The sequence below is a fragment of the Xenopus laevis genome, chromosome 4L (assembly GCF_017654675.1).
Source record: "Xenopus laevis strain J_2021 chromosome 4L, Xenopus_laevis_v10.1, whole genome shotgun sequence".
NCBI classification, from domain to species: Eukaryota; Metazoa; Chordata; class Amphibia; order Anura; family Pipidae; genus Xenopus; species Xenopus laevis.
In genome coordinates, this window is record NC_054377.1 from 10,962,595 (window position 1) to 10,981,202 (window position 18,608).

Here is an 18,608-nt window from a genome sequence, read left to right on the forward strand (position 1 = left end):
TGGGTTCTGTGACCATATAAAGGCACAAGGCTGCAGGCTGAGTTATACAGGGAACTCTGAGTATCACTCATGTATTATAAGGGATAATGTACCCCCTACTGTAAATGATAAGGATATTAGAAGTCACTGAGGGGTTGTTCTGTGACCATATAAAGGCACAAGGCTACAGGCTGAGTTATACAGGGAACTCTGAGTATCACTCATGTATTATAAGGGATAATGTACCCCCTACTGTAAATGATAAGGATATTAGAAGTCACTGAGGGGTTGTTCTGTGACCATATAAAGGCACAAGGCTGCAGGCTGAGTTATACAGGGAATGGAGTATCACTCATGTATTATAAGGGATAATGTACCCCCTACTGTAAATGATAAGGATATTAGAAGTCACTGAGGGGTTGTTCTGTGACCATATAAAGGCACAAGGCTGCAGGCTGTTATACAGGGAACTCTGAGTATCGCTCCTGTATTATAAGGGATAATGTACCCCCTACTGTAAATGATAAGGATATTAGATAAGTCCAGTCGAGGACATTTGCCTTCTTCTTCTGACTCTTTCCAGTTTTTAATTTGTGGTCCAAACAACAAATCACGGAGGGAACAGACGTTTGTACAGGTAACTAAATAACTGTTTGGCCCCACACGCCTCTCTGTGCTCCCAGTTATCAGGCAGTGTATACAGCAGCACATGAAGACTATAGGCAATTAAAGGGAACAAGTACAAGTGCACCAATGATTATCTATTTATGTATTTTTTTTTTCTTTTTAATTCTGGCTCCTGGGGATCTGAATGTCCTTAATTAGTCTGCGATGTGTAAACTTGTTACTCCCACCATAATTATCTTTAATTTCCTATGACGTCTGGCTCTGCAATTACAGTTTGCTTTATGATTTCTGTATTTGTATGTTGTGATTACAGGACTATGAAGCCTTCCTAGAAACCCACGGTCATTGAATTAAGCAGCATTTCGAACAAAACAAAGTTCATTATTTGCTTCTGCCGCAGCAGAGACGGTGATTTGCCAGGGCTGCATTGCGTAGTCCCTAATAGATGCCCCATAACCGACAGTTTGGGATTTACACTGTAGGTGCCAAAAGGGCAGCCCCGTTACAAAGAACATCGAGGCTTATTCCTGGAACTTCTACCTTCAATGAGAGCTCTAGGGGACACCAAGGACTCAACAGAGGCAAAATACAGTAGGAACCGTGCACAGACATAGGGGGCTTTAGTTTCCCCAAAAAGAGATCAACTGCCAGCTGGACTCCATGATTTAAAAACCCTAAGCATTTGACTATTGTCACACAATATAATATTTTTTAGTTTTATCAACATATTTGCCACCCCCAGGGACCCTTCCAATGTCCGAGGCCGCAGGGCTAATACCATTTATGCCCAATCCTAAAAAATGCCCTGCGGCTGCTGACGTGAGCAGTCACATTAGGGGAGACGTTTCCTTCTCTTTGGCACAGGCTGCGGTGTTAGTGAGCACATTGTTGTGCTGAGTGAGTCACTGGCATATTCTGTTTATAGGCCAGGGGCATCGTTAGTTGGCGAAAGCAAACTGGGATTACACACACATAATAATAATAAAGATGGGGAAAGTTTAAAGTGCCTCTGTATCCTCAAAATATCCCGCAATGTTATGCTTAGTACAAGGAAATACACCTATGTTGGCATTTTTGGAATCTATCTGTGCAGATTAGGAGCAATCACAACAGGCTGATCCTGCTGAATTGGGCTTAATACAAGGGAACACCTACAGTATTCTGCAGTTATATGGTATCTCTCTGTACAGACGAAACTGAGGGACTTTTCCTGCTGAAATGTGCTTAGTACAGGGGAATACCTATGCTGCTATAAGTTTTATGGGATCTCTCTGTACAGGCTATGAGCAAACTTAGGGGGCTGTTCCTGCTGAATTGTGCTTAGTACAGGGGAATACCTATGCTGCCCTAGTTTTATGGGATCTCTCTGTACAGGCTATGAGAAAACTTAGGGGGCTGTTCCTGCTGAATTGTGTTTAGTACAGGGGAATACCTATGCTGCCATAGTTTTATTGTATCGCTCTGTACAGGCTATGCGCAAACTTAGGTGCTGTTCCTGCTGAATTGTGCTTAGTACAGGGGAATACCTATGCTGCCCTAGTTTTATGGGATCTCTCTGTACAGGCTATGAGCAAACTTAGGGGACTGTTCCTGCTGAATTGTGCTTAGTACAGGGGAATACCTATGCTGCCATAGTTTTATGGGATCTCTCTGTAGAGGCTATGCGTAAACTTAGGGGGCTGTTCCTGCTGAATTGTGCTTATTTCAGGGGAATACCTATGCTGCCATAGTTTTATGGGATCTCTCTGTACAGGCTATGAGCAAACTTAGGGGGCTGTTCCTGCTGAATTGTGAACAATTCTAATCAAACTGCACTTACTCTTCAGCTCACTGTTATATTCAGGTGCACGTCATAAAGCCTGTTGAAAGGGCTCCTCCATTGCATACGTGTATATTCCCAGTGACAACACTCCAGATCGTTTTCATTAAAATTACCTTTAATTATCACATTTCGGGGCAGCAAAATATATGCCCTGCTGAATTGTGCTCAGTACAGGGGAATACACTGATCATTTTATATTTTTTATTCTTTATATCTACAGTAGAGCAGTTCATAAGGAAATACGTTGAGGCATAGTGGCCCTTTAGGCCTTTATTCCAAATCGGGCTCCTTGTGTAGTCCGTACTTCTGCTAGATTGTTTCAGGAGTCAGAACCAGTAATGCAGAGAATATAAACAGCTAGTCACTGCTTTCATTAGCAATTTCATTTTGCAAATCACTAATGTATATTGAAACCGCTTTGGGAAATGGATGCCCCATGGACTGAATCACAAATGCGCTGGAATGTACAAAGAAATGAAGATAATGACAAAAAAGCAGCAAAGTGATTGTGATTGATACTCATCATTCTTATCAGCAGGGATACAGGCTTTTTGTTTATCGGCACTGCTGTAGGAAGTACCAATCATTTACAGAGATACTATACTGTAGTCATGCAAAGGAAAATAACAAATAGACTTGTGAATACTGCAACATGGAAGCTTATTTAATAAGAGTGGAAAGATGAATGGACATCACATGGTTGAAGAATAGATGCTAAAAGGTGCACAACTGGGCCTATTAATACTGGGGAGCAAACTCCACTGTGGACCTGGCAGTGGCTTTAGTGTTTGCAACCCAGTAAATCCAGTGGCAGATTTATATAGCAGCCCAACCAACCACCTAAAAGTCTAATAGCAACCCTTTAACTACAAAAGGAATCAAAGACTCACGGTTTGCTGAAGATCTGGGATCACAATCCTGATGACCATAGTGTTGGTCTGGATATCTTCCAGCCGACTGGTCGGGCGCTCCGCGGTGGCTCTGATGGTGTCATAGATGGTCTCTTCTTTAGAGCTGTCGGATTCGGATTCCATTGAGTAGTCTGAAAAGCTCTGCGCCATCTCATCTTCACTTGAAGTGGGACTGCGGGGCATGTTCAGTGTCAGTCACCATAAAGCACTACAGCCATAAAGAAGATGGGAGGCTTTCAGAATGGAGAAGGTTTGGCAGTGAAGACAAAACAATGAAAGATCAACAAAAAACAAAGGAAAGAAGGCAAGAAATAGGGTGTAAGAGAATATGGAAAGTAAGAATAGAAGAGTAAATATGGGTCAAGGGTTTAAGGACATGGTCACATTGGTCCACCAAGATCCTACAAGAGTTGATGTGCTCTGGCTAGTGGATCTATGAGCCTGCTCAGCTAGATGAATTAATTTCTTGGAAAGTACCATGACACTACACCCTTGCTGGACTCCCATGAGCCTTCTCATCTAGATTAACTATTTTCTTGAAAAGTACAATGACACTACACCCTTACAACTCTTGAAAGACTTCAGTGAACACATAAGTCTACTCAGTGAGATGAACTGATTTCCTGGAAAGTATCATAACTCTACACCATTGCTACTCTTTACAGAATTTGGCTTTAATGGAGTCTACTCTATTAGACTAACTCTTTTCATGAAAATCACCATGATTCTACAACCTTGCCACTCTTGATGGACTCAGTAGACCTACGAGTCTACTCAGCTTGATGAACCAATTCCCTAAAAAACACCATGGCTGTGTACTCTTGATGGGTTCAGGCTTCCATGGACCCATAAGACAACTCAGCTAAATGAACTAATTTCCTGGAAAACACAGTGGCTCTAAACTCTTGCCACCCTGGATGGACGCAGCCTTCAGTGGACCCATTAGTCAACTCAACTAGAAGAACCATGACTCTACATTCTTTTCACTGGTGATGGAATCAGGCCTCAGAGACCCATGAGTCTACAACATTGTCAGTGGCCACTGCAGGAATTTCAGAGTTGGAAAACCACAATGAGATGTGTTCCGGATAACGTCAACCATTAGGAATTCAGAGCTCTAAAGCCCTGCACAAAAATGACATCAAATCCTCAAGACTTGATGTATATGGAAAAACAAGCGTTCAGTAAGCAGACAAACAAATGCAGAGAAGATCATAATATAGAAGAGGAGAAACAAAGGAGAATTAAGGACCAAATAGTTGAGGAGAACAAAGAAAATGAGAGAGGGGAGACTGGAACCACAGTGGTTAATGAGCATACATAGAATGACATTATGACAACAGGGAAGATAAGAAAGCAACAAGCCTATACAATAGTATTTAAATATAATAGCCGGAATAGGTCTCCTACTACGGTATGATTTACATCTGGCGGCTGTTCAGACAACATTTATTGTCTAACCTATTATCTTCTCTATCATTTGCAACAACTCCCCAATGCATTCCACTGTGCTCTCCTATTCCCCAGCTGTCTGTCACCCACAACAATGCAACATTATTCTCGCACCATGAATTCTCAGCATGACGTGCCAGAGATGGGTGCAGTAGTTAAAAAAAAGCACTTTGGGGGTTGGGAAGCCCATATATAAGGCCACTGACAGCCAGTTTATACACACCCATGTCATTAAAGTCATTATGCTGTAGAAGAATCAAGTAAGGCAAGTTTTACAGCAAGTTCCCGATGTTCTGCACAACCTGTTGGCTGTTTGGGGGCCCCAAGCCCCATAGAATGGTTCTAAAACTTCCACTTCTAAATAAATTTGCATTTATAATGAAGACTATGGGGTATTCAGTGCACAGATTTAGGAGGTTAAAACTTATACACCTGTGAATGGACCTCATAGCCACCGTATTTCATCCCTTTGGGGCCCAGATTTTTTTTATTTTTTTACACAAAGCAGTAAAAGTAATAGATGCTAGAGAGAACTATTCCCTATGTGCAAAATTGCTATTATCCCAGCCAATATTCTATCCCATTACATATTCGCCCCTGAGATCTCTCTGCAATCTCTTCTAGTTTCCTTTCATAAAGGATATAGATAGATTTGGGAGAAAGCACAAAAATAATAAGCATAAGAGCGGATCAAGGACATCAGAAGGGCTGTAAATATTCCACAATAGTTAGAGGTATAGGACAACACAGACTCTTCATAGGATTCATTCTGTTTATTTCCCTGAAACGTAGCTTTAGTACATGTGGTGGCGACACTACCAGGGGTCAAATTTTGCTCCTCGATCCTTGGGGCTACAGTTATGTTATTTCATGCAAGCACATCATTGTGGTGTATACATATAAATAAGAGCTGCCATAATGTTTCTCTTAAACCAAAGGTTTTCTGGGTTCAAGAGCAATAACCTTTGTGGGCCAACGTTCTTTTGAAGGTGCCCTCCACTCCGGTTATAAATATAAGCAAACACTGTCCCGTAAGACACCCTGTCTGTCAGAACTCTGGGGGCTTTGTACTATTTCATTGACAAGGACCCCCTCCCAGAATTCTTAGCCTGACCAGGAACCTTGGATGGTGGATCTTGGCCACTAAGAGTGCGTACCTGTGTTTACAAAAACAAAGCTTACCTAAATAAGTCATACCTGGTCACACCCCAATCTGCCCAAATATCAATCTGCCCAAATATGTTCCAAGTCTACCCAAGACCGCCCTATATTGTCTAAAGGTGATGATGTCGCCAAATGAGTGGATCTCTCCCCGATATGCCCACATTGAGTTGGCCAAGGGCCCAACGATCGGATCAGAGTGGAGGCGATACAGGCGTTCAGATCGCAGGACCACATAAACGAACAGATTCAGCTGCAATCCGACAAGATTTTTTACCCTGCACGATCGACATCTGGTCGACTTTCGGCCAGATATCAATCAGGGATGCCGTTGGATGGCCCCACACATGGGCCAATAAGCTACTGACTCGGTCTGTCGGCAGCTTTTATTGGCCCGTGTATGGGTGCCTATAGCCACATCGCTTTTGCGGTCCATGGTTAGGGATTGTTGTATCTTTCAGTGCCCCTATTTACAACAGGGCACCTAACTGTATTCCACCGAGTCCTAATTGGTGTTGTAGTATAAAAAGCTAAAAAAGGAGCTAGGTTTTGGCTCTTGGCTTTCTCCCAGTAAGGAACCCAGATTCCATATATGGGATTTTTTTCTTATTTCTTAAACAAACAGTGGCATTAATCGATATTTTTTGTAGTAAGACTTGAAAGTATTATCCAGGTGGCAAACCTTCCTTGAGGAGGAATAAGCCCCAGAATATGTCAAGCTTTCTTAGGGAACGCCATGAGTAATATTGCAGTGAGAGTTGTAGTCATGTGTGGGTCCCCAAAACTACATCTACCAAATTTTTAACATATAAACAAGGGTAAACATGCAGGAGCAGTCGTATTCCAGAAACATCTGGTGACCCAAGCTTTCAGATGGCCATACAGGAGTTGATAAAACCTGCCGACTCGGATCTTTCTTCCAAAGTATGGGGACCACCAATAGCAATGCCCAACCAATATCTGTATAAAAATCGGCAGGTTTGATTTTCCTGTCCAACAAGACACATTAGAGTGTTGATGCTGTCCTCATCAAATTGGACTGTAGGCCCCTCTGTATTATCTAATCTTTGGCTCTTGGTCCAAAGATTGGATCAGCTCAATTTGGTCTCGCATGTGGGTAGCCAAATCGGACCCAGATCCACTTGTGTCTACTGCTGATACTTGCTGCCTCCTGCTCCAATGGAAATCAATCATGCATGAGCAGTAGACAGCTTTTTGACCAAATTCCTGTTTAAAGGAGAAGGAATTCTCAGTATACCAAAGAGGGTGGAGCTTTATACTAGATAAGGAAGTTACTGATTTCCAAAACAGGTCTCATCTTCTAGAATGTTGGGAGAGAAGTAATTTCGGAGGCAGTTTAGTGACCGTTTTAGGGATTTTAAAGAAAACGGTTTACTTATCCTTCACGATACAAGGCTGGAGTTACTACTGTTGTATGATCATTTATTGTATAGGCAGGGCAAAACCTGTAGCCAATCAGAGCATCAGAAATGTTCACACATCCAAAACAAGCTGTCAATCAAAGAAACATGAGATTTTTACACCACTCTATCCTGAAAAGGATACATGTAACCAATTAACACTAATAGTGCAAAGAAATGATTAGCAATCCACTTAAAAAATAATGTAAAGGTTAACTTGCCCATTAATAAAGAGCCGCCTGACCCATCCCACAGCAGCGAATTTCCAGGGCCCTAAAAACCTCATCCCTGGAATGAAAGAATACTCGCCCACAAACCGCCGACGTGACTAATTTACATTCATTTAACAGATCCGCTGATGATTTTCTTTGCGCCTAACAATAAACAAACAACGCTGCCAAAGTCTCGTCGTCCTCTAACGATCAGTAAGTGCAAATTAAAGACATGACAGTTTAAATATCAGCATGAATTTCAGGAGGCTGGCCTTTCTAACCTCAATCTCTCAGCACATGAAGGGAAATCTTTAGGGAGAGGCGGCGTTTCCCGAAGGGGGCCCGCTGTCGAGATTGGCGAGTGACAAATATGGATTTGCGGTCTATTTCCTCGTCTGTCAATATGTGGAAAGAAAATACTTGTTTCTTGAAGTGCCAGAATGTAATTAGGTTCTATTCATCCTTGTGTGTATTTAATGAGATAAGGAAAGCGGGTGTTGTTGGCTAATAAACGCGGAATAATGGGGAGGTGGTGTTAAAGAAGAGTCAGTAAAGTTAGTGCAGAGCCTTAAAATGTGTTCCAGTTATCTCCCACCCCCAGTCTTCACTACTTGGTCTTTCCCATTAAGTGACCCTGAAAAAACATTAAGAGTAAAGGGTAGAGGAGTTTAAATTTGCTATAATGCTAACTGGTAGTTCACCAACATGAAACACTTCTTCCTCTGGTGTGACAGTCTACTTGGGCTTTCAGTATCTAGGACAAATGTTACCCAATTTGACCTTCAGGAGAACAAATAGGCATTATACCCAAATCTTATCTTAACTGACCTTCTAGTTGGGTTTCCAGGGGACACAAATATGTATTATCCAAGTGAGAAAATAGGCATAATCCCCATATCAAACCATAATCAATCTTCTAGTAGGGCTTTAATGGGAATATATAGGGAGCAAATAAGCATTATCCCCAAATCTTACCCCCAAACGATCCTCAAGTTGGAATTACAAGGGTATCTAAGAGAGAATATAGACATTATTCCCAAATCTAATCTCAAATAAACTTCTTATTGGGCTTTCAAGTGTGTGTAGGAGAAAAAAATAAACATTATACCCAAAACTAACTGAATTTCAAGTTGGGCTTTCAGGTGCATTAAGGAGAACAAATAGGTATTATTCCAAATCTCACGCTAATTGGCCTTCATGCTGAGCTTTCCTGGGGTGGGGGATGGGGTTAGCCCCACAGTTTGGGAACTACCACCTTAAGGGTTACTTTTTTGGGAACCACTGCCTTAGGGGTTACATTGAAAATAAGTATCAGGTCTCCAGCATGCTTCTTTATTCTACTTCTTACCCACCTAAGGCAAAAAGAAAAAACTGCATCTACACGAAAAAAAACAAATGATAGCTGCTATCCCAGGTGAGGTGCAAAAACCAGACTGTACCTACCTGGCTTTCCAAGGACAGTTCCACTGTTAAAAAGGGAGGGCACTGGACTGTAGCACTGCACCATACCATACAGTACATAGTATTTACAGATCAAATATCTAATTGGTTGCTATGGGTTACTAGACCCGGTGAACTTTTCTTGTTTTAATGCAGCAATACAATGCACTTCCAGCAAAACATTCATTCTATCTGCAATGCAGCTTCATTTAAACTGCTCGAGGGGATTTTAGGGCTTTATGAAAGACAAGGCTCTGAGCACTGTCATAGAAGGAAGGCTGGTTAACAAAGATCCCGAGTGACAAATCGGCCCAATGAGAATTAGAAAATTAAATAAGTCAATAATTGAGAAGTACATTCCTTTGTTTTGGAATTACAACTCCTACAAATCCCATGATTTCATGATCCTTGCATGTATGGAGAAAGCAGATGGGAATTGTAGTGCAGCAACACTAGGGGACCCACAGTTAAACAATGAGGTAGGTGGACTCCAGCCTAGAGTTAAGGTGGCCATACACGGAGAGATCCTCTCGTTTGGCGATGTCGCCAAACAAGCAGATCTCTCCGATATGCCCACCTTGAGGTGGGCAATATTGGGCTGATCCGATCGTGGGCCCTAGGACACAACGATCGGATCCTAACAGATGCGGCCGCGATCCGATGGGATTTTTTGTCCCGTCCGTCCGACTTTCGGCCAGATCTCGATCGGGGAAGCCCGTCGGGGGGCCCCATACACGGGCCAATAAGCTGCCGACTTGGTCTATTGGCAGCTTTTATTGGCCCATGTATGGCCAGCTTTACAGGGGAGAGAGGAAGGCTGGGTTGTGAACTTGATGTGTCCAGTTTTTGACCAACAATAATACCCTACATTCCACCAGTGGCCTACAGAAGATACAGTTCACCACCCAAAGCTGTCTATGCCTTATACAGGGCTTTGTGGCCAGTGTCAGACTGGGGTATCTGGGTTAGAGTCCTACGCGGAACCAATTTCTAAGACCCGGACCCTACCAGACACCGCAACCGGCATATTCACCCACTTTGATCCACTACCTGAACCCAGTGGCGGAACCCCCCACACCCCCTCAGGGCCCCCCGGCAGCCCACGCGCCACTGAAATGCAGGCCGTATTGAGGGGGGCGGGGGCCCGACTGCGTGTCACGCACCAGGGCCTGCCCCCCTCTAGTTACGGTACTGCCTGTCCCGGACCTTCAACTGTCTTATCCGCAAACGGACCAAAACCCACCAACCACCAGGAAATGATGTTGCTGCAAACCAGTGATCATCGAAAGTGGGCGGGGACTAAAACAAGTAAAGCTTTAAAAAGGATTAAAATAGATATAATAGTACATAACATAAGAAACTTAGATGAGACCCACAACAAGACCCATGACCCACAGATCCGCATCTATACCCGCACCTGAAAATCCTCCCTTCATTCCACAGGGTGCCCGCTTTTTTTTGCGGGTAACCCGCAGGTACCCGACCCGCTGCATGACTCTAATCTGGGGACCACTAGTAATAATAAAACAGTAGCTTGGACTTGATCCCAACCAAGATATAATTAATCCTTATTGGAAGCAAAACCAGCCTATTGGGTTTATTTAATGTTTAAAGGACTTAAGGTATGGAGACCCAAATTATCCCTTATCCGGAAACCCCAGGCACCGAGCATTCTGGATAACAGGTCCTATACTTGTTCCTCTATCTGCCCTGCATTTTATGTTAAAAAATGATGCCACGCCCCTGCCAAACCGACAGCTACTGTTACACATTTACTCATTAGCGCTGACTCATTAGCACCCTAACAAGTGATGCAAATTATGATGAAATTCCACTTTATTCATCTATGGAAATGGATAAAAATCACTAAGCTCCAGAACGCCTCTTTCTCTTTATATTAAGGCAGTGTTACTCAGCTCATTATACCGGGTCTGATAACGTAGTCATTTTAATAATAATTTAATTAAACGCGACGACTCTGCTCTTTATGTACAAAGCCGATTCCTTTCCTTCACTTATTAATCAAATGCCATGTCAAATGTCAAATGATGCCTTTAAACACGAGGCCATGCGGAACTACACCATGAAACTGGTGATAAATTTAATAATGGGGGGTAGGATTTCCACTGGTATTTGAGCAGCATAGCCAGGGAATCACCAGCTGGTTTTACAGATTTACTGTCAATGTATTTACCAGTAAACTATACTTTCCCTCCCTGCACTGTTATGCCCCTGTTCTGTCCCTTTAAGCCTTTATATCCACCCCATCCATCTCCCAGTATCCACCCAGGTCCACCCATTGTGACGTCGCCACCCTGCTAGCCTTGTAAAAGATACAAGCATAGGTGGCAACTATAATAGAGGGCTGCACCTGGTAACTTTTGGAACCAGATTTAAAGGGTTTGTCCACCTTTATATGAACTTTTAGTACGACGTAGAGCTTGATATTCTGAGACAATTTGCAACTGGTTTTAATTTTTTATTATTTGTGGTTTTTGAGTTATTTAGCTTTTAATTCAACAGCTCTCCAGTTTGCAATTTCAGCCATCTAGGGTCCAAATTACCATAGCAACGGTGCATTGATTTGAATAAGAGACTGGAATATGAATAGGAGAGGCCTGAATAACAAGAGTAATAAAAAAAGTAACAATAACAATAAATGTGTAGCTTTACAGAGCAGTTGTTTTTAAGATGGGGTCAGTGACCCCTATTTCAAAGCTGGAAAGAGTCAGAAGAAGAAGGCAAATAATTCGAAATCTATAAGAATGGGAAAAAAATGAGGACCAACTGAAAAGTTGCTTAGAATTAGCCATTCTATAACAAATTCAAAGTTCAAAATAAAAACATTTGCAGGGAATTGTAGGAAAATTGCATATTGCGTGGCGTTTTGCACTTCACACCTAGGGTCTTTGTGATCATTTGTCTATTTTAAGGGAAAATAACACATTAACACATACACACACACACACACACACACACACACACACACACACACACACACACACACACACACATATATTGTATATATATATATATACACATATACACACACACACTATCTTTCACCTCAATCAAATCCTTACTTGCCATTGCATTTAGAATTAATTATAAAACTGCAGGCAACGCTGAGAAAACAGATAACAGGCAAAGGTCAGACCTGTTTGTCGAACGCCGAAAGAGCCAGAAACCACCGGCAATATTTTTCACATGTAGAATCTGAACATGGAAGCACCCAGGTTATTTCACTGCCTCTGCAAATTGACCTCTAACAACTTAGAACAAAATGTCCAATGGGAAAACCCTCGTCAATGTAAATTGGGTCATGTTATTAAAGGGGACCCGTCACCCAAAAAAATTATTCAAAATCCTATTTTATCACATTAGTCAAGCAAAATGAACTTTAATTACACTATATAAATTATTTGAATATTGTTTCCTTCAGTCTGGGATTTCAAAATTATAGCAAGCAGGCAGCAGCCATTTTGTGAACACTGTTATTAAGATAAGCCTTGCATCATCTCAGAATCTTGTTTTTGCACCAGAATGGGGGACCCAATGTCCATCCCCATGCACTGGCTACACAATTAAATGGTAAAGAGAACGGGGGAATGTGGGGAGAGCAGTGACATGTAGGAAGTGCTGAATGGAAAGTGAAAGTAATTGTCTGCCCCGCCTCTATGCCACAGGCATAGAGGAGGGGCAAACAATATTTGATTGACAGCTGAGATTTTTAAATGAGCTTACAACAGCTATGAATGCTTTAATAAAAAACAGAAATTGGATTTCATGTTTAATTTGAAATGGACATTTATTATACAGATTTTTGTGTCTGGGTGAAAGGTCCACTTTAATGTTCAATGGAAAAATAACAGATGAGCAGGGTGTGATTTTCTGAAAGCGGTGTAATATTGTAGAAAGCAAAACAGAACGGGTTTTACAAACACATATAAACCACACGCAGACTTAATAACGACTACTGCCGCCGGCTCGTCTCTTCTGCCTTTCAACTACTGGGCATTTTAAATTTAATCCCAGAAAACAGTTATGCTCGGCTGGTACTTGGGTAAAAATGACACTCGCTGCCACTGATATTAATAAAGGGGATGATAACAAGGACAGGCAGGGCAGCATTCGGCACAAATAACCCTTTCTCCCTATCCCTCTGCCTGGGAAACCGAGGTCATTGCAACTGAATTCTGTACCTATAAACAAACACATTCATCAAAAGGCATCATTCATTTGACAGTGTGTTTTTACAGCCTTTATTGCCCTGGACCAGTGGCTTTCAAGAGTATTTAGGAAGTAATTATTCTTAATATAATGTGAAGTCCTTCAAGCGGATAAAGGTGCCTTCTGTTCAGCTGCATCAAATGAAATGTAAAATGAGATTGCAAATGATCTGCACGCTGCTAGAGAATGAGAGGAGGATCATTGAATCCCACTTATAAACAGAGGATAATGGCAGAGTTTAAAAGAAAACAAGGGGTAAAAGAAAGGGAATAAGAGAAATGGGGAAGAGGAATAAGAAAACAGGAGAAGAATGGGAGAGGAGAAAAGAATAAGAAAGGTACAAGGATAGGGTAGAGGAACGGAAGAGAAGGATAAAAATAAAGGAAAGGAAATAAGGAATGGGAGTGATGGATGAGAATAGTAAGGAAAAAAGATGGAAAACAATGGAGAAGAAGAGCAAACATCAGAAAAAGGGATAGAAGTGAGGAATGAGAAAGGGAAGAAGATAGTGAAGAGGAATGGATGAGAATAAGGAAAAGGAAGAGAGGGATAAGAATAAAAAAGAGGGAGTAAGGGAGATAATGGTGAGGAAGGTGGGAGAAAGTGAGGAGGATGGAATTTGAAAGAGAGGCTGTTATGGGAGAGCTGGATGAGATTAGGGAAATGTAATGGGCAAAATGGATGAGAATCAGAAGGGAAGGATTAGAGTTTGGAATGAGATTAAGAAAGAGTTATGAAGGCAAGGGAATATTTATGGGACAAGAGGGCCAAAGAATAACAAAAGCATCAAAGGAATAGGAGAAAGGGTTTGTATGAGAGGAATGGGGGGGGCTAAGAATGAGAGAGTGGAATGGAAATGTAAAAAAAGCAACTGAAAATAACATAAGAATGAGGGAGAGAAATGTGAGAGAGGGGTAGAAGAGAGGGATAAGGAAGAGTGATTTGGAGAGATGGGGAGAGTGGCGGAACTACCGGGGGAGCAAGGGGTGCGAGCGGGCCAGGGCCCGCACCCCATCAGGGCCCCCCCCCGGCAGTCCGTTCACCGCTGAAAATGCGGCCAAATGCGGCAGTACGGAGGGGGGCGGGGCCCGGCTGCGCGTCACGCACCAGGGCCCGCCCCCCTCTAGGATCGCTACTGAATGGCGAAGAGGAATTTGAGAGATGAATGAAAATGAGTAGGATAGAGGGATAAGAACTGGGAGAAGAGGGATGAGAATGAGGAATTGGAGAGATGAATGAGAATGAGGGGTAGAATAGATGAATAAGAACAGAGAGAAGAGTGATTTGGAGGGATGAGAATGGGAAAGAGGATTGGGAGAGAGGAATGAGAAGGATATAGGGAAAAGAAAATAGGGAGAGGAATGTGGAAAAGAAATTGAAGAGAGGAATGAGGCAGAAGAGTGGTTTAGAGGGATGAGAAAGAGAAATGGAAGAGAGGAATGAGAATGAGGAAAAGAGTAGGAAAAAGGGATATGAACAGAGGGAAATTCCCATTTCTTAGGGATGAGAATGAAGAATAGGAATGGGAAGAGGCATAAGAAATGGAAAGAGGAGTGGAGGAGAATAGAGGAAGAATGGCAGAGTGGAATTAGAATGTAGAAGAGGAACTGGAGAGAGGGATGAGAATCTGGAAGGGAAATGGAAAAGGGGGCACTGGACTGAGTATTGCAATGGAGGAGACAGATAAAAATGGGGAGTAGAAATAGAACAGAAGGATCCCCCCAACCACTTCAGAACTTTAATTAACTTTGAATCATTTTTTAATTATTTTGTGAAATATTTCCAGTGCCGCTCCCGCTCTGCCCCCTACACTGCAGCCCATATCCACATAAAATAGAAACCGAGATAGGCTCACTAATTATACTCCACGATGCACTGACATATTAAGTACTGTTGGGAATCATAATTACCAGCACTGGGAGCTATTTACCAAGGCAAACACTCTTTATAATAAATCATTTGCCGGCTAATGCGGATTATTAAAGGCAAAAATCCAACCTATTCCAAGCAGGGTTTCTCTTTAATAGACAGAACTGGGCGTTTTAGTTTCTTGCACATGCAGAACACTCCTTCTCTACGTAAATGTGATTATACATATGGGCGAGAGATGCCAGAGCTACTATACTATGCACCCAGGTAGGTATATAGTATACTGTATGTCTATCATAGATTATATGAAGATATATTGGGTATTCGGTGTGAGTTAAGGGATACACAAAAAAGTACTACAGCAGAGGTTATACATACAGCAGGAGCTCAGCTAAATTTCTCCGTACCCTTGAGCACATCTCCAGAGGGTGAAAAGCTCCAGCTAGTAGTAAAGCTACTCCGGCGCAGAAACCAGTCTGCAAATTGGCCCAGAAACCAGGAGAACTGCATTGGTCAGGGCTAGGGGAAGCACATTATGGCTCTGACATTGTTTTCTAAAGAATAAGGTAGTAAAAATGATTTCTTTGCCCCCAAGAGAGAGAGAGAGAGAGAGAGAGTATTTCTGTGTTAGCCGTAGGTTGGAAGCTCAGGGTACAAAGGCAATTAGGAACATAGCTAGAAGAAAGATCCAAGTAATGAGGGATTCAATGATAAATCGTTGGCAAGGTTTATTTCGGAAAAGAAATAAAAGGTAACACGATACTGGTATTGTAATTATTTGGTTATTGGTGAAGAGACTGTAGAATAAATGTATTTCTATCATTGTAAATGGTCTACTCCAGTGGGTTCCATGCTATTTGAGTCTAAGTTGGGGTGTTGCATTTGTTGAGGGTCCTCTTTACTCAACTCCATTCCATATCAATGTTTATTATTAACATGTATTTATATAGAGCCAACATATTACGTAGCACTGTTTTGCACTCTCTTCTAGCAGTCTGTTAAAGGGGACATAAAACTTCCGGGATGGTACTATTTAATACATGGTGTCCAAGAGTATGATCATGTAGAGCTGGAGGTTGAGTTTCGACCTTTACCTGGAGACCATCCGGACAGAGAGTTGATTGGATAACATTGGGGGGCTGACCTGCAGTGGCGGGTAGATAACCTATGGGGGTTATGGCACAGTATACAATGATTGGCTGATTTTTGTGGTCAATCCTGCATGGGTTTGTCCAGTTTCAGACCTCTGGAACCCCAGACAGTTTTGCCGGTCAATGACAGGTGTTAACCATAGCTGGTGGTCAGTCCATCACAGAAGCAAACACAGTCCCATTATTACACCCTTCTAGGGACTTCCTATTATGGAAAAAATAATTGGGCGGTTTGTCTGATTTGGATGAAGCGCGTGGTCACCTTCACTGGGCCCTCGGGAAGCCACCAGGGGTCTCAGATGTAGGGAAATCAAAACCGTCTTGGCTGGTACAAGGGACCCTAAAATGTTGCACTTGGAAAAAAAGGTGGCCCTGTATGGACAGCTTTGACCTGTGTTTCTGCTTACAGGTAATTATGGGCTATGGGGCCAGAGTTTAAGATCTTTGATTAGTAAATAAACACCACTCTCTTATTTTGTCCCACTGAAAGCCACGAATTGTGAATATAAACATGTATAATTCTAGAAGAATTGTGTCTCTTTTGCCTTTGGCACGTTGCAGGGCAGAGCACTGTGTGTGAATAAGCACATTACAGAACACCCTTGCCCGGCCTCCTTCCCTGTAATTATTAACCCGCTCCTAAAGCAAATCAGCACTGAACTCCCAGATATGATCCTCCTTGTGCTGACAGTGTCCTATTCCCTCGAGTGCCTGACGCGGTGCAAACAAGCAGCCAAACCGCACAATAACTGTAACAATAACTCAATGCTGAACCCCCTTGGGAATTGGGAGTTTCTCTCGTCTCCTCAAGGCGGCAGGATAGATGATATTCAGAATGTAGATCTGATTGCCATTAAGGCACGTGCAACAAAAGGCTCCGGCAGTTTGGATTTTCTGATTGCAGTTGGTCAACCTTTAAACTAATAAAACTATGTCAGTACTTCTTATTGATGTTTTTATATCGTTTTCCACTTTTATTGCATTTAGCTGGTTCTGCATACCTACTCCATACCTCCCAACATTTTGGAAGTAAAAAGAGGGACAACAATTTTTTTCCTGCACGTAGCGCAGCAATTTTTTGACCACACCCCTTTCTGTGGCCACACCCCCTAATTACCATGTTTGTTTTACAAAATTTGGCAGGTTATGAAAGTTTGAAAATATTTCTCCTTATCTTAACTGTGTTTTTGTGTCTCAAAATTGTTACAAAGTATCTTATTTGCACCTGTTAGCTGTTCTGGGCTCTCTGCTAAAAGCCAATTAAGTGAGAAACTTTGTTTCTTTTTCTGGCTGTTCAGTGCAGAGAAAAGAGGGACTTTCCAGTACAAATGAGGGACTGCGGGTTGAGCTGTCAAAAGAGGGACTGTCCCTCCAAAAAAGGGACAGTTGGGAGGTATGCTACTCCAAACCTATACCCCCATCCCCAGTCCAAGTGAAGTCAGACTAATTATTCATCTAGGGGCGCAGGGCCTCTCACTTGGTGCTGCTAATGCAACGAAATATCCTGCTGTTGCCTTTTGCTACTGTTGAGCTACATTGCCTTGTTTACATTAAAGGCTTCTGTTGGAGATGTCCGTAAGATCCTAAAGAACTAAACCCTTCTAGAAGACTTTGTGCCCCCTGCTCACTACTACTGAAAGCAGTATCTGTCTGTGCCTTTCTGAACTGCCGGTTCTGACCCCTGAAACAATGTAGCAGAAATTAGCCTGCCATGCTTCTTCACTGGTGTTAATCAGTTGGCTCCTCTAAATCGTTTCAAAAGTCGGAACCACCAGGTGACAGGCAGACACTGTTTTCAGGAGCTAATTGGGCATATTCTTGTATAGGGAGGGGTGGTAAGCAGTGCACCTATCCAGCTTCTGGTTTAGGATTCTGGGAAATGTAATTAGAGTATCTGGGGAGTTGAGTTTAAAAGGGGTTGTTCACCTTTAAATTAACTTTTAGTATGACATAGAGAGTGATATTCTGAGACAATTTGCAATTGTTTTTCATTTTTTATTATTTGTGGTTTTTAAGTTATTTAGTTTTTTTATTCAGCAGCTCTCCAGTTTGCAATTTCAGGGTCCGAATTCCCCTAGCAACTATGCATTGATTTGAATAAGAGACTGGAATATGAATAGGAGAGGCCTGAATAGAAAGAGGGGTAATAAAATGTAGCAATAAAATGTAGGGATGCACTGAATCCACTATTTTGGATTCGGCCGAACCCCCGAATCCTTTGTGAAAGATTCGGCCGAATACCGAAGCGAATCCGAACCCTAATTTGCATATTCAAATTAGGTGTGAGAAGAGGAAAACATTTCTTACTTCCTTGTTTTGTGACGAAAAGTCAT

General features: G+C 42.2%; 1 protein-coding gene across 13 annotated transcripts in view; it reads right to left on the reverse strand.

Moving 5' to 3' along the window:
- shank2.L (SH3 and multiple ankyrin repeat domains 2 L homeolog) overlaps positions 1–18,608 on the reverse strand; it is a 278,112-nt gene that overhangs the window by 201,941 nt on the left and 57,563 nt on the right. For 12 of the 13 annotated variants that reach the window (XM_041589410.1, XM_041589409.1, XM_041589416.1 and 9 more), the window contains exon 2: positions 3,319–3,547. In XM_041589410.1, the coding sequence (XP_041445344.1) occupies positions 3,319–3,522 (204 nt within the window). In that variant the 5' untranslated portion in view covers positions 3,523–3,547. Of the gene's footprint in view, positions 1–3,318; positions 3,548–18,608 lie in introns of those variants that run through there. The other variant, XM_041589422.1, reaches the window with a different exon arrangement.